At 42.2% G+C, this 19520-nt stretch overlaps 2 protein-coding genes across 2 annotated transcripts in view; one reads left to right on the top strand and one right to left on the bottom strand.

The window, feature by feature from the left end:
• The window catches only part of LOC127032480 (olfactory receptor 12D1-like), a 411893-nt gene that overhangs the window by 221102 nt on the left and 171271 nt on the right, over positions 1–19520 (bottom strand). The gene's annotated exons all lie outside the window — the stretch shown is intronic.
• Positions 15405–18804, top strand: LOC127032585 (olfactory receptor 1009-like). The gene is made up of 2 exons (XM_050919874.1): positions 15405–16099; positions 18567–18804. Exons 1-2 carry the CDS (start codon positions 15405–15407, stop codon positions 18802–18804), a joined length of 933 nt encoding a protein of 310 aa, XP_050775831.1.

Genomic DNA, 19520 nt, shown 5'->3' with positions numbered 1-19520 from the left:
AGTGTATCATTGAGTTTCCACTTAAAACCTAAACATAATAGGAAGTGGTGCTGGCTCTATGCACCCCAGTGAAATTCACCCTTAGATGCAGCATCACAGCTGGTGGAAGCAACATAACTCCACTGAAAGAAACAGGGCTATACCAATATTTGTCAGCTGAGGACTTTGCCTCAGAGAATAAAGTTATGATTCAGAATCCACCTTTTGTCAAAGTTGGACTTGCAGAGATATCATGTCTGGTAAATGAAGAGCCAACCAGCAGGCTGGGATTTTCAAAAGAGGTTAGGCAAGTTAGGTGCCCTACTCCTATTGAATGGGAAAATGGCAGTCCTAGTGACATACTCAAGGTCAGTCAGAAAGTCAGTGGAGATGAAGATATTGAAGTCTGATCTCTTCCATCCATGTTTCTGCCTTGGATCATACGATCATCCATGTATCTGCTGGTAGTCCCATATCTCTTTCCATCTAAAACTAGGAATAACAGAATGCAGGCCCTGTCCCCATTAAGAAAGATACCACCCTCTCCTACTGGTTTCACAGGGAGAATTTCTTCTCTCACATTCTTCTCAAAAAATGAATAGAATTGGTTGAAAATGGGAATATTTTCATGGAAAAAAATCATGTCCCTCTTTCTCATCAAAATTCACGACTTTTGTAACCATCTCATTGTATAGAAAATAGCATGATTTAGCTACTCTCACCTCCTGCTTTTGCAAGGTGTCACTCTATTGGACTGTAATTTCTTTAGAACAGGAGTGATGACCATTTCTATATGTGTTAATTCTGGTCAAAAATTTTTCCCATGTTTGGAAAATAAAATTTGAAAGTGTTGTTTCGTCAAGATAGAAATTTTCTATGGGAGAATCTGAATTTTGAAGAAACATATGTTTCTTTTCTTGGGGAGGGGAGAGGATTCCATTTCAATTTGATGTCTCAAAATGAAAAGAAATTTTGTTTCAAAATGTCCAATTGAAATGAACATTTTCATTTTGAATAGACATTTTCACTTAAATTGATATTAAAATGAGTCCTTTCAAGGTCATTGTAAATTAAAGTATTAGTTCAACATGAAAGTTTTCATTAGAAATGGACATTTGAAGAAGAAATATTTTGTTCCAATCAAATTTAAAGATGAAATGTTTAGACATTTCTGCATCTAAACGTTTTAGAATTTTTCATTTCATAAAATTTTGACATTTCATCTTTCTGGACCCTCTTGGGAGTAAACAAAATATCAAAATACAGAGCTTCCTGGGTGATGGAAATTTCTGTATCGTCTCTAATATTTGTACACTGCCAACCATAACAAGGAACTGATTTCATAGTTCAAAGGCCAGAAGGGACCACTGTGATCCCCTAGTCTGACCTCTTATATCACAACGGCCAAGTTTATTTATTTATATATAAATATATAAAAGAAAGAAGTGGTTTCTCCAGTGCCTCAGTCTATTATATTTAAGCTCTCTGGGTCATAGACACTCTTTAATTTCATTTTAAGCACCGAGACTAGTATTTTGTTAGAGCTTAATGGACGATTGATGGTAATAACCTTCTGTAAATTGGGGAAAAGAACCTCACAGATGGACTGCAGAGTTTAATACATGTTGTAATAATTTGGCCTACAAACTTATCCTCATTATGCGCTCAACTGTGAAAAGTATGTGACAGTTCATCAGATGTCACAGTAGCCTCTAATAGCAAATGGTGATGGAAAAAGGAAAAAAAACAGGGGTGGCCAACCTGAGCATGGGAAGGAGCCAGAATTTACCAATGTCCATTGCCAAAGAGCCACAGTAATACATCAGCAACATCCCCATTAGCTCTCCTATTCCCACTCCCAGTGCCTCCCACCCACTAGCATCCCCCCCCAATCAGCACCTCCCCGCACCTCCCGATCAGCTGTTTCATGGCATGCAAGAGGCTCAGTGGGTGAGGGGGAGAGGGAGGAGTGAGGGCATAGTAGGCTTAGGGGAGGAGGCAGGAGGGGGTGGAGTGGGGGCAGAGCCAGGGGCTGAGCAGTGACCACCCCCCAGCACATTGGAAAGTTGGCACCTGTAGCTGCAGCCCTGGACTCGGTGCCTATGAAAGGAGCAGCATATTAACTTCTGAAGGGCCTCATGTTGCTCTGGAGGCACAGGTTGGCCTCTATAGGGAAGGAGAAAGAGAGACTGAATAGTCCAAAGGAAAAGGTTTCCTGATAGAATTCACAATGTGTGCTAAGATCATGCCTCATAAATAAGGCAGTGAGAGGCAGAAGAATCAGTGAACCAAAATCAGTGTATTAAACCAGACCTAATAGGTGAGCAAAGTAATGAGGGGATGGGCGACTGCACCCATCAGTCCCTTTAGGGGTTCTTAAAGAAAGAGATTTTGGCTAGAAAAGTTGGCTACTGGAGTGAGTGTCACCATCATGGCTGACATGCCCACCGTTTCCTGGGACCCTAGAATTTCTTCATCCTAATCCTGAGAGATGTCCTGACCAGACTGGTCCAGAGAGAGGGAGGAAGATGACACCATGGGTACGTCTACACTACGGGATTATTCTGATTTTACGTAAACCGGTTTTATAAAACAGATTGCATAAAGTTGAGTGCACGCGGCCACACTAAGTACATTAATTCAGCTGTTTGCGTCCATGGTCCAAGGCTAGCATTGATTTCTAGAGCGTTGCACTGTGGGTAGCTATTCCATAGCTATCCCATAGTTCCCGCTGTCTCTCCCGCCCCTTAGAATTCTGGGTTGAGAGCCCAGTGGCTGATGGGGCAAAAATCATTGTCGCGGGTGGTTCTGGGTAAATGTCGTCAGTCATTCCTTCCTCAGGGAAAGCAACAACAGACAATCATTTCGAGCCCTTTTCCCCTGGATTGCCCTGGCAGACACCATAGCATGGCAACCATGGAGCCCGTTCACCTTTTTTTTTTACAGTCACCGTATGTGTACTGAATGCCGCGGACAGAGGCGATACTCCAGTGCTACACAGCAGCATTCATTTGCTTTTGCGTGATAGCAGAGATGGTTACCAGTTGTTCTGTACCATCTGCTGCCAGTGTAATTTGGCAATGAGATGACGGTTATCTGTCCTTCTGTGCTGTATGCTACTATATGGGTGCCCCTGACTGAGATTGGCTGGGGGCGCAAAAGCAACACTGGGAATGACTCCCCGAGTCAATCCCTCCTTTATGGTATCTAAAAATAGAGTCAGTCCTGCCTAGAATATGGGGCAAATGTACTAGAGAAGCAGTGTGTCAGAGAGTACAGCTGCTCTGTGTCAGATCCTGCAGAAATGATGAGCTACATGCCATTCACAGGGGGTGCCCCTGCAACAACCCCACCCGTTGCTTCCCTTCTCCCCCAACCTTCCTGGGCTACCGTGGCAGTGTCCCCCCCATTTGTGTCATGAAGTAATAAAGAATGCAGGAATAAGAAACACTGAGTTTTTAGTGACATAAAATGAGGGAGAGGCAACCTCCCGGTGCTATGATAGTCCAGGCAGGACATTAAGCAGTGTGGGGGAGAGGAGCTCAGCATCCCACTGCTATGATAGTCCAGGCAGTACAGAACCTTTTCTTTTCACATGAAAGGGAAGGGGCTGATTGAAACTCAGCCCCCAGTTGCTATGATGAAAATGGTTACCAGTTGTTCTGTACCACCTACTGGGAATGACCGGGAGTCATTCCTATTTTCACCCAGGCGCACCCGGCCAGCCTCACCTGAAGCCAGCAAGGAGCACTCACGGGTTGATAAGAAGGACGGTTACCAGTCCTACTGCACCATCTGCCACCGGAGAGGGGAGAGGAGTGGATACTTCTCTTCACTGCTGCAGTATAGCATCCATCAGCAGCATTCAGTAGACGTAGGGTGACATTGAAAGAAGTCAAGAAATGATTTCTTTCCCTTTTCTTTCACGTGGGGGGGGAGTAAATTGACGAGCTATTCCCTGAACCACACTGGACAATGTGTTTGAACCTACAGGCATTGGGAGCTCAGCCAAGAATGCAAATACTTTTCTGAGACTGCTGGGGACTGTGGGATAGCTGGAGTCCTCAGTACCCCTCCTTCTCTCCATGAGCGTCCATTTGAGTCTCTGGCTTCCCGTTAAGCTTGTCACGCAGCACTGTGTAGCCTGTAGATTTTTTTTTCAAAGGCTTTGGCATTTCGTCTTCTGTAACGGAGCTTTGATAGAACAGATTTATCTCCCCATACAGCAATCAGATTCAGTATCTCCCGTACGGTCCATGCTGGAGCTCTTCTTGGATTTGGGACTGCATTGCCATCCGTGCTGATCAGAGCTCCACGCTGGGCAAACAGGAAATGAAAATCAAAATTTCGTGTGGCTTTTCCTGTTTACCTGTCCACTGCATCCGAGCTGAGATTGCTTTCCAGAGCGGTCACAGTGGTGCACTGTGGGATACCGCCCAGAGGCCAATACCCTCGATTTGCGGCCACACTAACCCTAATCTGATATGGTAATACCGATTTTAGCGCTACTCCTCTCGTTGGGGAGGAGTACAGAAACCGATTTAAAGAGCCCTTTATATCAATATAAAGGGCCTTGTAGTGTGGATGGGTACAGCGTTAAATCAGTTTAACGCTGCTAAAATCGGTTTAAACGCGTCGTGTAGACCAGGCCCATCACTGCCTCCAGTTAAATCTCAAATATAGCCTGAGATGTGACACTTTCTCTCGCTCCTCTCCTTCCTCCCCTTCGCCTCTTCTCCTTTTCCTTCACCATTTTATTTCTTCTCTTTCCTACCCTTCCCCTTTTCCCTTCTGTCCAATGAGATATTAAAAGGTCTGTACACTAATGCGAGGAGCCTAGGTAACAAGATGGAGGAACTGGAGTTACTAGTGCAGGAAGTGAAGCCAGATATTATAGGGATTACCGAAACCTGGTGGAATAGTACTCATGACTGGAGCACGGGTATTGAAGGCTATGTGCTGTTTAGAAAAGACAGGAAGAAAGGCAAAGGTGGTGGAGTAGCCTTGTACATCAATGATGAAATTAAATGTAGCGAAATAAGAAGCGATGGAATGGATAAGACAGAGTCTGTCTGGGCAAAAATCACACTGGGTAAAAAAGCAACTAGCGCTTCCCCTGAGATAGTGCTTGGGGTGTGCTACAGACCGCCGGGATCGGATTGGGATATGGATAGAGACCTCTTTAATGTCTTTAATGAAGTAAACACAAAGGGGAAATGTGTGATTATGGGGGACTTCAACTTCCCGGATATAGACTGGAGGACAAGTTCTTGCAAGAATAATAGGGGTCAGATTTTTCTGGATGTGATAGCGGATGGATTTCTTCATCAAGTAGTTGAAGCACCTACAAGAGGGGATGCCATTTTAGATTTGGTGTTGGTGAGCAGTGAGGACCTCGTAGAAGAAATGGTGGTAGGGGACAACCTCGTTTAGAGTGATCATGAGCTGATTCAGTTCAAACTAGATGGAATGATAAACAAATGTAGATCTGGGATTAGGGTTTTTGACTTCTCGAGGGCTAATTTCAAAGAGTTAAGGAAATTAGTTAGGGAAGTGGATTGGACGGAGGAATTAGTGGATTTAAATGTGGAGGAGGCCTGGAATTACTTTAAGTCGCAGCTGCGGAGACTGTCGGAAGCCTGCATCCCGAGAAAGGGGAAAAAAACCATGGGCAGGAGTTGTAGGCCAAACTGGATGAGCAAACAACTCAGAGAGGGGATTAGACAAAAGCAGAAAGCTTACAGGGAATGGAAGGAAGGCAGGATCAGTAAGGAAAGCTACCTTGCTGAGGTCAGAACATGTAGGGATAAAGTGAGGAAGGCTAAAAGCCACATTGAACTGGAACTTGCACAGGGAATCAAAACCAATAGTAAAAGGTTCTACAGCCACATAAATAAGAAGAAAACAAAGAAAGAAGAAGTGGGGCCGCTATACACTGAGGATGGAATGGAGGTTAAGGATAATCTAGGCATGGCCCAACATCTAAACAAGTACTTTGCCTCAGTTTTTAATAAGACTAGTGAGGAACCTTGCGATGATGGAGGGATGATAAACGGGAATGTGGATATGGAAGTGGATATTACCGCAACTGAGGTAGAGGCCGTACTTGAACAGCTCGATGGGACGAAGTTGGAGGGCCCGGACAGTCTCCATCCGAGGATATTAAAGGAACTGGCGCGTGAAATTGCGAGCCCTTTAGTGAGAATTTTTAAGCAATCGATAAACTCGGGGGTTGTGCCGTATGACTGGAGGATTGCTAATGTAGTTCCTATTTTTAAGAAAGGGAATAAGAGTGATCCGGGTAATTATAGGCCTGTTAGCTTGACGTCTGTAGTATGTAAGGTCTTGGAAAAAATTTTAAGGGAGAAAGTAGTTAAGGACATAGAGGTCAATGGTAATTGTGACGAATTGCAACATGGATTTACTAAAGGTAGATCGTGCCAAACCAATCTGATCTCCTTCTTTGAGAAGGTGATGGATTACTTAGATAAAGGAAATGCGGTAGATATAATTTACCTAGATTTCAGTAAGGCGTTCGACACGGCTCCGCACAGGGCGCTGTTAGTTAAATTGGAAGAGATGGGAGTGAATATGAAAGTTGTAAGGTGGATAAGGAACTGGTTAAAGGGGAGACTGCAGAGGGTCGTATTGAAAGGTGAACTGTCGGGCTGGAAGGAGGTCACCAGTGGAGTCCCTCAAGGATCGGTTTTGGGACCGATCTTATTTAACCTTTTTATTACTGACCTTGGCGCAAAGAGCGGGAATGTGCTAATAAAGTTTGCAGATGACACGAAGCTGGGGGGTATTGCTAACACGGAGAAGGACAGGGATACTATTCAGGAAGATCTGAACCACCTTGTAAACTGGAGTAATACAAATAGGATGAAATACAACAGTGAAAAGTGCAAGGTCATGCATTTAGGAATTAATAATAAGAATTTTGGATATACGTTGGGGGCGCATCAGTTGGAAGCGACGGAGGAGGAGAAGGACCTTGGGGTACTGGTTGATAGCAGGATGACTATGAGTCACCAATGTGATACGGCTGTTAAAAAAGCAAATGCGATTTTGGGATGCATCAGGCGGGGTATTTCCTGCAAGGATAAGGAGGTGTTAGTACCGTTATATAAGGCGTTGGTGAGACCCCATCTGGAATACTGTGTGCAGTTCTGGTGTCCCATGTTCAAGAAGGATGAATTCAAACTGCAACAGGTTCAGAGACGGGCTACAAGGATGATCCGAGGAATGAAAAAACTGCCTTATGAAAGGAGACTCAAAGAGCTTGGCTTGTTTAGCCTGGCCAAAAGAAGGCTGAGGGGGGATATGCTCGCTCTATATAAATATATCATGGGGGTTAACGTTAGGGAGGGAGAGGAATTATTTAAGTTTAGTACTAATGTAGACACGAGGACGAATGGGTATAAACTGGATATTAGGAAGTTTAGACTTGAAATTAGACGAAGGTTTCTGACCATTAGGGGAGTGAAGTTCTGGAATAGCCTTCCGAGGGAAGTAGTAGGGGCAAAAGACTTTCCTGGCTTTAAGACAAAGCTGGATAAGTATATGGAGGGGATGTTATGATAGGATCGTTAATTTGGGCAATTGATCTTGAATTACCACCAGACAGGTCTGCTCAATGGTCTGCGGGGAGATGTTGGATGCGATGGGTACTGAGTTGCTGCAGAGAATTCCTTCTTGGGTGCTAGCTGGTGACTCTTGCCCACATGCTCAGGTTTAGCTGATCGCCATATTTGGGGTCGGGAAGGAATTTTCCTCCAGGGTGGATTGGCAGGTGCCCTGGAGGTTTTTCGCCTTCCCCTGCAGCGTGGGGCACGGGTCACTTGCTGGTGGTTTCTCTGCAGCTTGAGGTCTTCAAACCATTTTTGAGGATTTCAATAACTCGGTCCTGGGATAGGGGTTGTTATAAAATTGGATGGGTGGGGTTCTGTGGCCTGCCTTGTGCAGGAGGTCAGACTAGATGATCAGATTGGTCCCTTCTGACCTATGAGTCTATGAGTCTATGAGAGTCTGGCTTAGCAGGACAAAGCTGTATACTTTGCAGCACTGCTGTGAGCCTGTGACCAGAAAGAGGTCACTGAAAGTAATGCCTTAAACAGCTGGAGCTGGTACAAGCTTGCCAGATCTCTAAGAGGCTAAAAAGACTGTGGGCCATTGTCATAAACAGATAGCTAAGGGTTAATGTCTCTTTCACCTGAAGCACCTGACCAGAGGACCAATCAGGAAACCGGATTTTTTCAACTTTGGGTGGAGGGAATTTTGTGTCTGAGGTCTTTTTCTGTCTGCCTGCTTTCTCTGAGCTTTGGAGAAGTAGTTTCTGCTTTCTAATCTTCTGTTTCTAAGTGTAAGGACAAAGAGATCAGATAGTAAGTTATATGGTTTCTTTTCTTTGGTATTTGCATGAATATAAGTGCTGGAGTGCTTTGATTTGTATTCTTTTTGAATAAGGCTGTTTATTCATATTTCTTTTAAGCAATTAACCCTGTATTTTGTCACCTTAATACAGAGAGACCATTTGTATGTATTTTTCTTTCTTTTTATATAAAGCTTTCTTTTTAAAACCTGTTAAAGTTTTCTTTACTGGGAAATTTCAGGGAAATTGAGTCTGTACTCACCAGGGAATTGGTGGGAGGAAGAAATCAGGGGGAGATCTGTGTGTGTTGGATTTGCTAGCCTGATTTTGCATTCCCTCTGGGTGAAGAGGAAAGTGCTTTTGTTTCCAGGACTGGGAACGGAGAGGGGGAGTCACTCTGTTTGGATTCACAGAGCTTGTGTCGGTGTATCTCTCCAGGAGCCCCTGGAGGGGGGAAGGGAAAAAGGATTATTTCCCCTTGTTGTGAGACTCAAGGGATTTGGGTCTTGGGGTCCCCAGGGAAGGTTTTTCAGGGGGACCAGAGTGCCCCAAAACACTCTAATTTTTTGGGTGGTGGCAGCAAGTACCAGGTCCAAGCTGGTAACTAAGCTTGGAGGTTTTCATGCTAACCCCCATATTTTGGACGCTAAGGTCCAAATCTGGGACTAAAGGTATGATAGCCATGCCTGTGTTTCTCCAGCTGTGAGGTGGCAAATAAGAGTCAACCTCAGAGACTGAAGCTGCATTTTCTCTCTTTGCTTTTCCTGTCTCTCCTTTAGTGTGTGTGTTTCTGTTGTTTTGTCTTCTAGGAAATGGGATTATACTTTAACAAGAACAGCAATGATAGTTCTACTAACGTCTCTTTTCCCCAAAAGAACAGTTATTACTGTCCTCAATGTCACCCCATTTAGCAGACCCTGAGAATCTCCATCTGGTTCCTGGCTCTCTGCCCCATGCTCCCTTTCCTAGGGAAAACAAAATCCTTCTGATGCAGGCTCACTTCATGTCCACAAGACATGGAGTCTCTGCCCCACAGAGGATGTTCTACCCATTGAACAGTGACCTGGAAAAGAACTCCGTGTCGCTCGTAAGCTTGTCTTTTTCATTAATAAAAATGGTCCATCTTGACACAGAGAGTGAGAGAGACATGCTAATGAAACAATAAATGACACATGGAGAAGTATAAAGAGGAATAATGCTGTTACTCTGTCATGATGTAACATATTATGCAGTTAATAAAAATGTGTATTATTCACATCAGGAAATGTTCAAAATATGGGAGCAGTTTCTGATCTCTTGAAAAAGGCATAGACTAGTGTCAGTGTTTTTCATTTGTCAGTCAAACGTTAGCTGTGAATGCTGGCCTTGTTTTGGGCCCTTAAGTTATTTCTGAACTCATCCTGATTGCACTGAATGCTTTGAAAATAATTTGGATGGGCACTTTCTTTTGCCCAGGGTTAATCATGAGCTGCCGACAGAGCACGTAATTGGCAACAACATTGAATGAGTGAATAATTTTAAGTATCTGGGTAATCAGATGACGGCAGGAGGTCTATATCTGAAGAAGTCACAGGTCTGATGGATCTTGTGGCAATAGCATTTCAGCATCATTCAAAAGTCCCTGCTTAGTTAGCAGGATGTCTCTGTAACAACTAAGAAACAAGTGTTTCATATTGTTGTGATGACATCTCTCATATATGCAGAAGAAACATATTAATTAAACACAGCTGAGGACAGGACACTAAACAGTTTTCAGTGTCAAAAGTTCTTAACTTCTTAACCTCAATTTGTTTGATTTGTCACAAATGAGGAGATACTTAGATGATCCCAGCAAGTTGCAGTCTGGCATCAATTGAGAAGATGACTGCAATGGTGGAGTCATGTTCAACTTGCAGAAGAAGTTATGCTTTTACTGAAGCTTTTTATATCTGGGGTCAAAGGAAATAGAGCAAGAGGCTGACTAAGAGGAAGTTTAGAAGATGCAATTTTGTGGGATTTTAGAAATCTTAATCCTCCCATACTGACTCTTGTGGAAGGAAGAAGACTTGCAAGGAACCATTTCAGATGGAAACCATTTCTATACACTGCCATGGCTGCATTATAGCCATGTGTATCTGCTGATGCTGCTGTGCTGCTGATTTATACAAAGCAAACAGATTCAAGAGGAGACACGGAGAAAGCCCTGCCTCAATCTAGCCTAGAGATTAAAGCACTTTCCTAAGAGATGGGAAACCAAGCTTCAAATCTCTGCACCACAACAGACAGAGGTGGGTCATGAATGAGTGTCACCCAAGTGTCAAGAGTTGAGTCTCCTAACCAATGTGTTAAAGGTACTGCAAGTCAATGAGGTTCCCTGTGCCTCTTTGTGAATTTAGCCTTTTTTCCCCCTTTGGCTTGGATGAAACTATTTGGTAAACTTGTTTCCAATTTACAAATGTATCAGGTCAATTACAACAGCATTTTTGGTGAATCAGCTGTTTGTCTGTAAAATTTTTGCCCAGTTCTATATAATATAGCTTTTCTTTTGTCTCATCTCCTATTCTTTCCTGCCATTTTACAGTCTATTTGCTCCTTTCTCATTCCTTAACCTGTATATCCATCTATTGGTGATGTTTAAGGATGGCTGGCCTATTCCCATGCTTTCACCTCCACTGCCGTCTTGTGGAATTATACGTTATGGCTATCATCTTCAAAGGAGTCTAGGGAGATTAAATGAATTGCTATTTGAATGTCTAAACATTTAGCCTGCTTTAGAGAATCTGAACCTAAATACATGCCTTTTTTAATTGACTGTCTCTGAGATTGGAAACCTAAATCACTTAAGCTCTTTTCATAATCTAAGCCTCTGTACCCTCATTCTTATGAACCATACACCATTTTTTAAGGGCTGACCCAACACAGTGTTCTCAGTAACTTGTCACAGGGAGTGAACTTCAGGGATCTTGCTCCAGGGGGAACAAGACAGCATTTAAACAGCTCTCAAGAAATCAGCTCTTAGACTTGGAGTCTGCTAAGGAAAGGGTCTTTGTTCCACTCCCACTGATAACACTTGAAAGGTCTCACTGCTCCCGGTAAAAAAATATTTGATGTCTTAAATGCTGTTTTCCAGAGGCAGAGAGAGAGATTAGACAGACAAATCAATAAGTTTGTAGATAGACTAAGAAAACAAAAAGAGAAAATCACAGGTCAGAATGATCACACCATCTTTAAGATCTACATTAAAAGGCAGGTGAGTTGATTCATGTTTTTATTCATTGTAATCTTTTATTTTCCTTTTAATTTCAAAGGACCAAGTTCTGCCCCTAACCTTTATCTAGGGGTGGGTCTCTCTGCAGAGTCCCTTTGATTTCTGCCTGAATCACACAGTCAGTTGCAGCATAGGGGTCATGGCTGGTAACCCAGCCATCTCTCTCTCTCTCTCTCTCTCTCTCTCTCTCTCTCTCTCTCTCTCTCTCTGTGTGTTTCTCAAGGCAGCACTGAGAAAACTGAGTTCAGCTGGAGCAGGATAACGGTAGTTTCTACTTCTGGAGTGTGTGTGTTTGGGGGATGAGTAGATTAGGGGCAGAGCATTCTCTAGAGAAGACACTTAGCTTTTGGTTTCATTGTGCACAGTGCCTTTGTTACATCTTTCGTCCATCTCTTTGTTCGGGCATTTGTCTGATTAGCTGATAGTTTGGAAAAGATGAAGAAACAATCTCTTTGCTCTGGGATACATATGGGATAAACATAGATATGAACTTGGACAGAACATTGGCTTCGTTCCCATTTCAACTACAAATCAATGTCAATTCCATTAGGGCAGGAGAGATTCTCTCATGTAGGAAAAGCCTGATATTCAGATGTGCAGGATCCTGAGTCAAAAGTCCCATTGGGTAGAGTTTAAGTGACTTAGGAATAAAACTCTCATTAACTTACAATCAGACCCCTCTTTCTAAAATCATGTTAGTGTGCCAAGAGAGTGTTCATTTATTATGATCATTAGTACTATCCCTCAGTATTACGTAGGGGGTCATTTTTAAACAAATAGCTTTCACAATATATAAGATCTTTAAGCTTAAAAAGGATTAAATTACTGTCTAAAATTTATCCCCATAAGTCACCAACAAATCCTTTGTGCACTGAATCTGTAAGTTTGGGTAGTCAGGAGTTTTGTTAAACCCTCTGCACAATTCCTATATTTTAGATGATCAAATGCTTTCATTTTCCTTTGACTTTCCATGACATTCTCACAGTGTCTGAGAGCTCTGTCTGCTGGAAGTCACTGACCATGATGTCTTGCCCACGTCACATGTTCTTCAGCTGCTCATTCAGACTCTTAGGGATCACTCTAAGTATTCCAATAATCGTTGGGGTCATCTGTGTTCTATTTTTTGTGACAGACCCAGACCAGTGAGGTACAGGAGTCTGGTAGAGGGCAAATATATTGGTCACTGGGTGAGTAGTTTTCTGTTCCCTGAGTGACCAGAGCAGGGGCTGCACTAGAGTAATCAGGAACCTGCTAGAACCAATTAAGGCAGACAGGCTGATGAGATCATATGCAGCCAATCAAGGCAGGCTAATCAAGGGACCTGAGTTTAAAAAGGAGCTGTTACAGGAGGCACTATAGACAGCTGCAATCCACAGGGCCCTGGGCTGGAACCTGGAGTAGAGAGCCAGCCCGGGTTCCCCCCAAACCTCCAAACTCCTGACCAGTCACAGGAGAAGTTGACCTAGACTGTGGGGAAGATCACTGATGTGAGCAAATCTGCCAAATAAGCGCAGGACCCACCAAAGTAGAGGAGGAACTTTGTTACAGTTTCCATAATCAATCTAATTTATGAAAGTGTTCTTCATACTTTGCAGTCTTATTGTTTTGTTTCTTTTTTATGACACTATCTGCTAGCATGGTGATGTATATTAATATTTGGCCTATTTTTCTGCACTGCTCATTCTGTGAAAATTGCCAGATCCCATAAAATCTTAGCCTCTTCATTCTCTACAGCATTTCTGGTTTGGTGGTTGTAATAACACACAATTTGTTTAAATATGTACTTCCACAGAGACTCCAGTGCAGGAACTTGGTGGCCTCATGTTTTTGTTCTCTCCTAGCCAGGCTCTGCAGGCACTCCACAGTCTCTTCCTTTTCAGAACACATTGTTCATTTCAGGGAGCAGGTTTGTTGCTTAATCTTACTTCTATGTAAATAACCCTTAAGGAATCCTCTTGTGCACTCATATTGAGGCTCTCTGTCTCTTTTCCGATATCCTTCTAGAAGACATGAGTTTATGAATCTTCTACCCCTAACATGTCTGATCTCTCTCCACCACTATCCATGCACTCATTTCTGTGTAAAACTTTGGAGTATTTCTGTGGGGATTTTGTTTCTACTATCTTTCATGATTTCTTGGGCTGGGATGCACTCTTGGTCATTGCTTTTTATCACCACCTGATGATCTTTTTCTCTGTCTCACTTTTAATATGTTTTGATGTTTTGTTCTTGATTATCAATTTCTTCCTCCACGGATAGCAGATCTTTTCCTGTATCACACTGTTAGATGTGTTTTCTGTGTTTTTATTGCTATTCAATACTCGTTGCATCACTAGCAGCTTTCTGGTTTGGATGTCCAATTTTTATTTATCCCCTTGATTCCACTTGCTATCCCCGGCATTGTGCCACACTACTGTTGATCCTGTGTGATTGCTCTACCAAAATGTTTGCATGTGGGTCAATATGACTAATCTCCCTTTTCAGGCTTTCAGTCTCCATTTGCATAAATAACTCCTTTTGCTATTAACCTCTCAGTTGTCCAGTGAGTCTTTTCTCAGACATTTCTTTCTCGGTGTTGTCATTTCTCTTCTTCAAGTCTTGGTGCATTCATGTCCTCCAGCCTCTCTCTTCTGGTTTTGCCAAAATCCAACCTAAGTGCAAACCAAGAAGTGATCTAAGAGCCCTTTTCACTCTTTGGCTGAAAATGATCACTGGTTTTCTTGAATTGTTTGAACAGTTACATGATATCAACCTGGGGTTACCCACTTCCACACATACACCTTGGCAGTGGAGGAGCCTGTCATACAGCCAAGTTCTTGTGAGGCCCTTTTTATGGCATTTGTAATATTTATCAATTTGCCTGTGTTTGATTGGGTTGCCAGCCTATGTCCAAACTGGCATTTCTAATTCTCAGGGGTTTATTATTAATTATTATTATTGTTGTTGTTGTAGAAATCCTAGATATTTTAATAGAGATGAATCCAATAATATACTATAGATATAAAATACTCTACAACAGTGGTTTTTAACTTGTGGTCCACAGACCCCTGGAGTTTAAGATTTTCAAAGGTGTCTGCACCTATATTTTTGGGGGTCCACGAATCAAAAAAATGTCAAAAACCACTGCTCTACAAAAATTACAAAATGTAATAGACAGAGAGTAACTTATCGAATTGGCCAGATCCCAAATTCAGTGGGTATGATCAACCATAGCTCCATTGGAGTAAAGGGGCCAGATACCCAACTGGACTAAAAACTGCTATATCTCTGCTGAAGTTAAAGGAACAGATTAAAGAGTTATTAGGCCAGAGAGAAACCAAACGCAAGTGAATGACTGGTGGTTAGGGCCCTCACCATGCATGCAGGAGATCCAGTACCCAGTCCCCTTTCTCCAGCGCTTCATTCATTATTTAACCACAGTGGAACAGAGTCAACAGGAGAGCCTAAGCAAGGCCCGCATCAGTCTGTCCCATTGTCCCAGCTGGGAGGGGATTTTGTGAATACCTATGAGGAAAGCTTCTGTGATTTAGGTTCTTAATGTGGCGGATAGGGATCAAAGTCCTATTGTGTATTTGGCCCATTTTATCATTGTAGAACACACAAATTCCAGGCAGATTATCACTGTTGGTTTTCTAAATCTTGTCTATTTAAAGAACATATATTTTTAAATGATAGAATAGGGCTCTCTTTATGTTCATCCTACTGAAAAGATGACCTCTAGATGACAGTTCAATTCACTTTTATGATCTGAGTAAATTTTATTTATTTATTTGTCTCATAGGTCCTAGTTTTGCTGAAAAAATATCAATGGAAAATCAAACCACATTGACAGAATTTATTCTCCGGGGACTTTACAGTGACCCTCAGATGCAGATTTTTCTCTTCTTGGTGTTTTTAGTTATTTACCTAATCACTCTGGGTGGTAACATAGTGATCATGGTGGTGATAAGAGCTGATTCTCACCTTCACACCCCTATGTACTTCTTCCTCTTCCATTTATCGTTTGTTGATATCTGCTATTCCTCAGTCACTGTGCCTAACGCGCTGAGGAACTTCCTAGCAGCGCACAAAACTATTTCTGTCAATGGCTGCATTGTCCAGATGTTTTTCATCCTCCTCTCAGCTGGTGCTGAAGCTCTCATTCTCTCAGCCATGTCTTACGACCGCTACGCTGCCATCTGTGACCCATTGCATTACATGGAGAGAATGAGCAAAGGGATCTGTGTTCTGTTGGTGAGTGGGGCATGGACAATAGGCTTCTTCTATGCCTTGCTTAATACTATTTTTACCTCCAAGTTGTGTTTCTGTGGGCCCAATGAAATCAACCATTTCAGCTGTGAGCTCCCTCCTCTGTTACAACTGGCCTGCACTGACACCCTCACCAATCAAGTGGTGCTTCTTACTTCTTTTGTGACATTTGCATCAAGTGCCTTCCTCCTCAACCTGATCTCCTACATTCACATCATCTCCACTGTCCTTAGGATACGCTCTGCAGAGGGCAGGCATAAAGCCTTCTCCACTTTCAGCTCCCACCTTATTGTAGTTGGCTTGTTGTACCTGACAGATTTTCTCCAGTACACAAAGGCAAGCTCAGTCTCTTCTGAAGTGCTGGATGAAATATTCTCCATCCAGTACAGTGTCTTGACCCCCATGTTAAACCCCACTTGACGTGGGCAGCCTACCACATCCCAGGTGATGTCCCTGACCATTGGGATAAAAGTTATGAGCTGTCTCTTCTTTCTAATTCCTTCTTCTTCCTCCTCCAGCCCCAGGTTCATGTAAAAAAACCCTTAGGTGGGGTTAGAGTGTTCCTAGCTGAGAATAACTAGCAGAAGGATTTGTCTCCCTCATGGGGATATGGGGACTGAACTCTTTGACAGTGGCAGGTCTTGGAACACACTCCTCTCCTCAGCATCTCCCATTGACTAGGAAACCACCTATCATCATGTTAGAACATAAGAACAAATGAAAGACCATCCCAGGTCAGACCAACAGTCCATCTAGCCCAGTATTATGTTTCTGCCAATAGCCAATGCCAGATTCTTCGAAGGGAATGAACAGAACAGACTATTATTGAGTGATACATCCCCTGTCACACAGTCACAGCTTCTGGCAGTGAGAGATTTAGGGACACCCAGAACATGGGGATGCCTCTCTGGCCTTCTGGAGTAACAGCCATTGATGACCTATCTTCCATGAACTTATCTAATTGTTGTTGTTGTTTTTTAAACTGCCTCCAGCTCAAGAAAAAGGGAACAAGAGATGTTGTTAAAATGAAAGCCTGTTTTTTTTTTCATTTCAAATGCTTTTTTTTCCTTGTCTTTAATAAAAAGATTTTTGTGTGTTTGCCAGGGTACTAAACAGACTGAGGTCTCTGCAAATTGAACTCTGAACCTTGTTTAAAACTGTTTAATGTTGGACAGTGACTGAGTTATGTGGTTTAATCCCTGAAACATGATGCTTAATATCCCTTCAAAATAATTTTCATAATTAATTATCATAAAACTGAATATTTTTTTCTTATCCAAACCTTAGCTGAATATTGCTACATTTTTAGACTTCAAAGTCTCTCTGTCACAAGAAGTTCCACTGTCTAATTATGTGTCTTTTTCATGTCTTCAGCACATGCATAGAACATGTTCCTAACAGTGGTTCACCAAACCATCAACCTCACCTTATAAAAATCCTACCAGAAGAAAGAGAGAAGGTCTCCACTGAGTGGGCGTCTTCATTTCCCTACTAAGTTTTTGTGAATCTCTTCTTCTTTATAGACATGATACTGCATGCATTTGAATGTTTAGACTAAATGGACATACCCATACAGCCTGTCTGCATTCAGACCTCCAACTGAGGGTAGCGAGACTTCCACTTAAGAGCACTTGCAGGACTAAATCTAATCAAAGTATGCATGATCCCCATCCTGCAAATAGATTCACACTCGTGCTAGGATTTGGTACTCACAGTTAGTTTCAATAGAATTATTCATGTGTACTACATATTGACAGGAGTAAAGTTCTTTCTGGATTGAGCTCTATATGCCTATTTATATGAGCATTTGTATTTTCACTAAACCTACCAAATTGAAAAGTGAGATTTGCAAGATGTTAATTAGGCCTGCCCTTTCAGAGGGCTCTGAATTCTGGGCACTGAGGAACAGACAGGGGTAGATCTTGAATACGATGGAAATGAAAATGAAAAGATGGATACTTGGAGTTCCATTGTTGGACCATGTTTGGAAGGAGTGACGTAGGGGAAATGTGAAGGTGGTACCAATTATAGAAAAGCTGAGGGAAATCCAGGCATAGATGGTTTGGCCATGTGAAAAGAAAATTAGAAGAATATATAGGAAACAGGAAGTTAAACTTAAAAGTGGAGGGAAAGAGAAGGGCTGGCAGACCCAGAACTAATGGATGGATGTCATACTAAAGGATATGATTAGCTGCAGAGTTTCCAAAGAATAACATTCAAGAGAGATAAGAATGGATAAGAAAAGTGTGAAGAACAAACCACATATATATTGGGAAAGTTTTGAAGAAGATTTGAGTTAAGTAAGTGCAGCAAGAGGTTCAGACAATATTTTGCAACTGTTCAAGATAGAGTGCAAGAGTGCAAAACAGTATATTGCAGATATTAGAAGATCTTGTAACATCCTCAACAAATGTTATTGAATTAAGTTTCATATTCTTGGAGTTCATTGTATTAAAAATGCAAATGTTTATTTGCTTCTGTAGGATTGTATGGTGCTTCTTTAGGAGGAAGACATGAATAATGCAATTGCTAGGCTATATGGGGACTTCAAAGGACTCCATATAGCCAACCATTTCAGCTGTGAACTCCCTCCTCTATTACGACGATCCTGCACTGACACCCTCACCAATCAAGTGGTGCTTCTTACTCCTTCCTCCTTACCCTGATCTCCTACATTCACATCATCTCCACCGTCCTGAGGATACGCTTTGTGGAGGGCAGGCATAAAGCCTTCTCCACCTGCAGCTCCCACTTGATTGTGGTTGGCTTGTTGTATCTGGCAGGTTTTCTCCAGTACACAAAACCCAGCTCAGTCTCTTCTGTGGTGCTGGATGAAATATTCTCCATCCAGTACAGTGTCTTGACCCCCATGTTAAACCCCATAATCTACAGCCTGAAAAACAAGGAGGTGAAAACAGCTCTAAGGAAAATGTTGGGAAAATTAAAGTTTCTCAAGTAATGTTAAGTATCAGAGCGGTAGCAGTGTTAGTCTGGATCTGTAAAAAGCAACAGAGACTTCTGTGGCACCTTTAAGACTAACAGATGTATTGGAGCATAAGCTTTTGTGGGTATTCATCCAATACATCTGTTAGTCTTAAAGGTGCCACAGGACTCTCTGTTGCTTCAAGTAATGTTGATGATCTTAAATAAATTAAATTACATATGTTTACATCGGAGAGCATAGAACTGTGGATAACTTTTGTTTGGGAAATTCCCAGCTCAGGTAACTGACAGACATATTGGAACAAAACTTCATTTGGTCTAAATGAGTGTGGCTCCATTGACATCAGCAGGCCAGATTCCTACTTGCAAAAGAGTCACTAGAGTACAGGATCTTGGGTCTCCTAAATCCAGAGTGAATGCTCTGAGCACCAGGCTGTAGAGTCATTCACACATTTCTTACTTTCCTCTATGTCCATATCTCTTTAATCTGGCCCACTGACTTCAGGGGAGCTAAGGCCAATTTATGCCATCTGAGATTCTGGCCAATTCCATAAAAATAATCTCTTCATCTATTAATCTCTGTCCTTTTGTTTTTTGATTAATTTGTTTAAACTCCATTTAATATCAGTTATCTTATTCTATCCTACTAAAATCTCAAGGATTTTCAATGATAATTAATAAGGATAATATAGTAATCATTGGAGCCAATGGGTTTACTCCCCAGGGAGGGCT

This window comes from Gopherus flavomarginatus, chromosome 12 (genome assembly GCF_025201925.1).
Source record: "Gopherus flavomarginatus isolate rGopFla2 chromosome 12, rGopFla2.mat.asm, whole genome shotgun sequence".
NCBI classification, from domain to species: Eukaryota; Metazoa; Chordata; order Testudines; family Testudinidae; genus Gopherus; species Gopherus flavomarginatus.
This window is presented reverse-complemented; position numbering and strand designations above follow the sequence as displayed.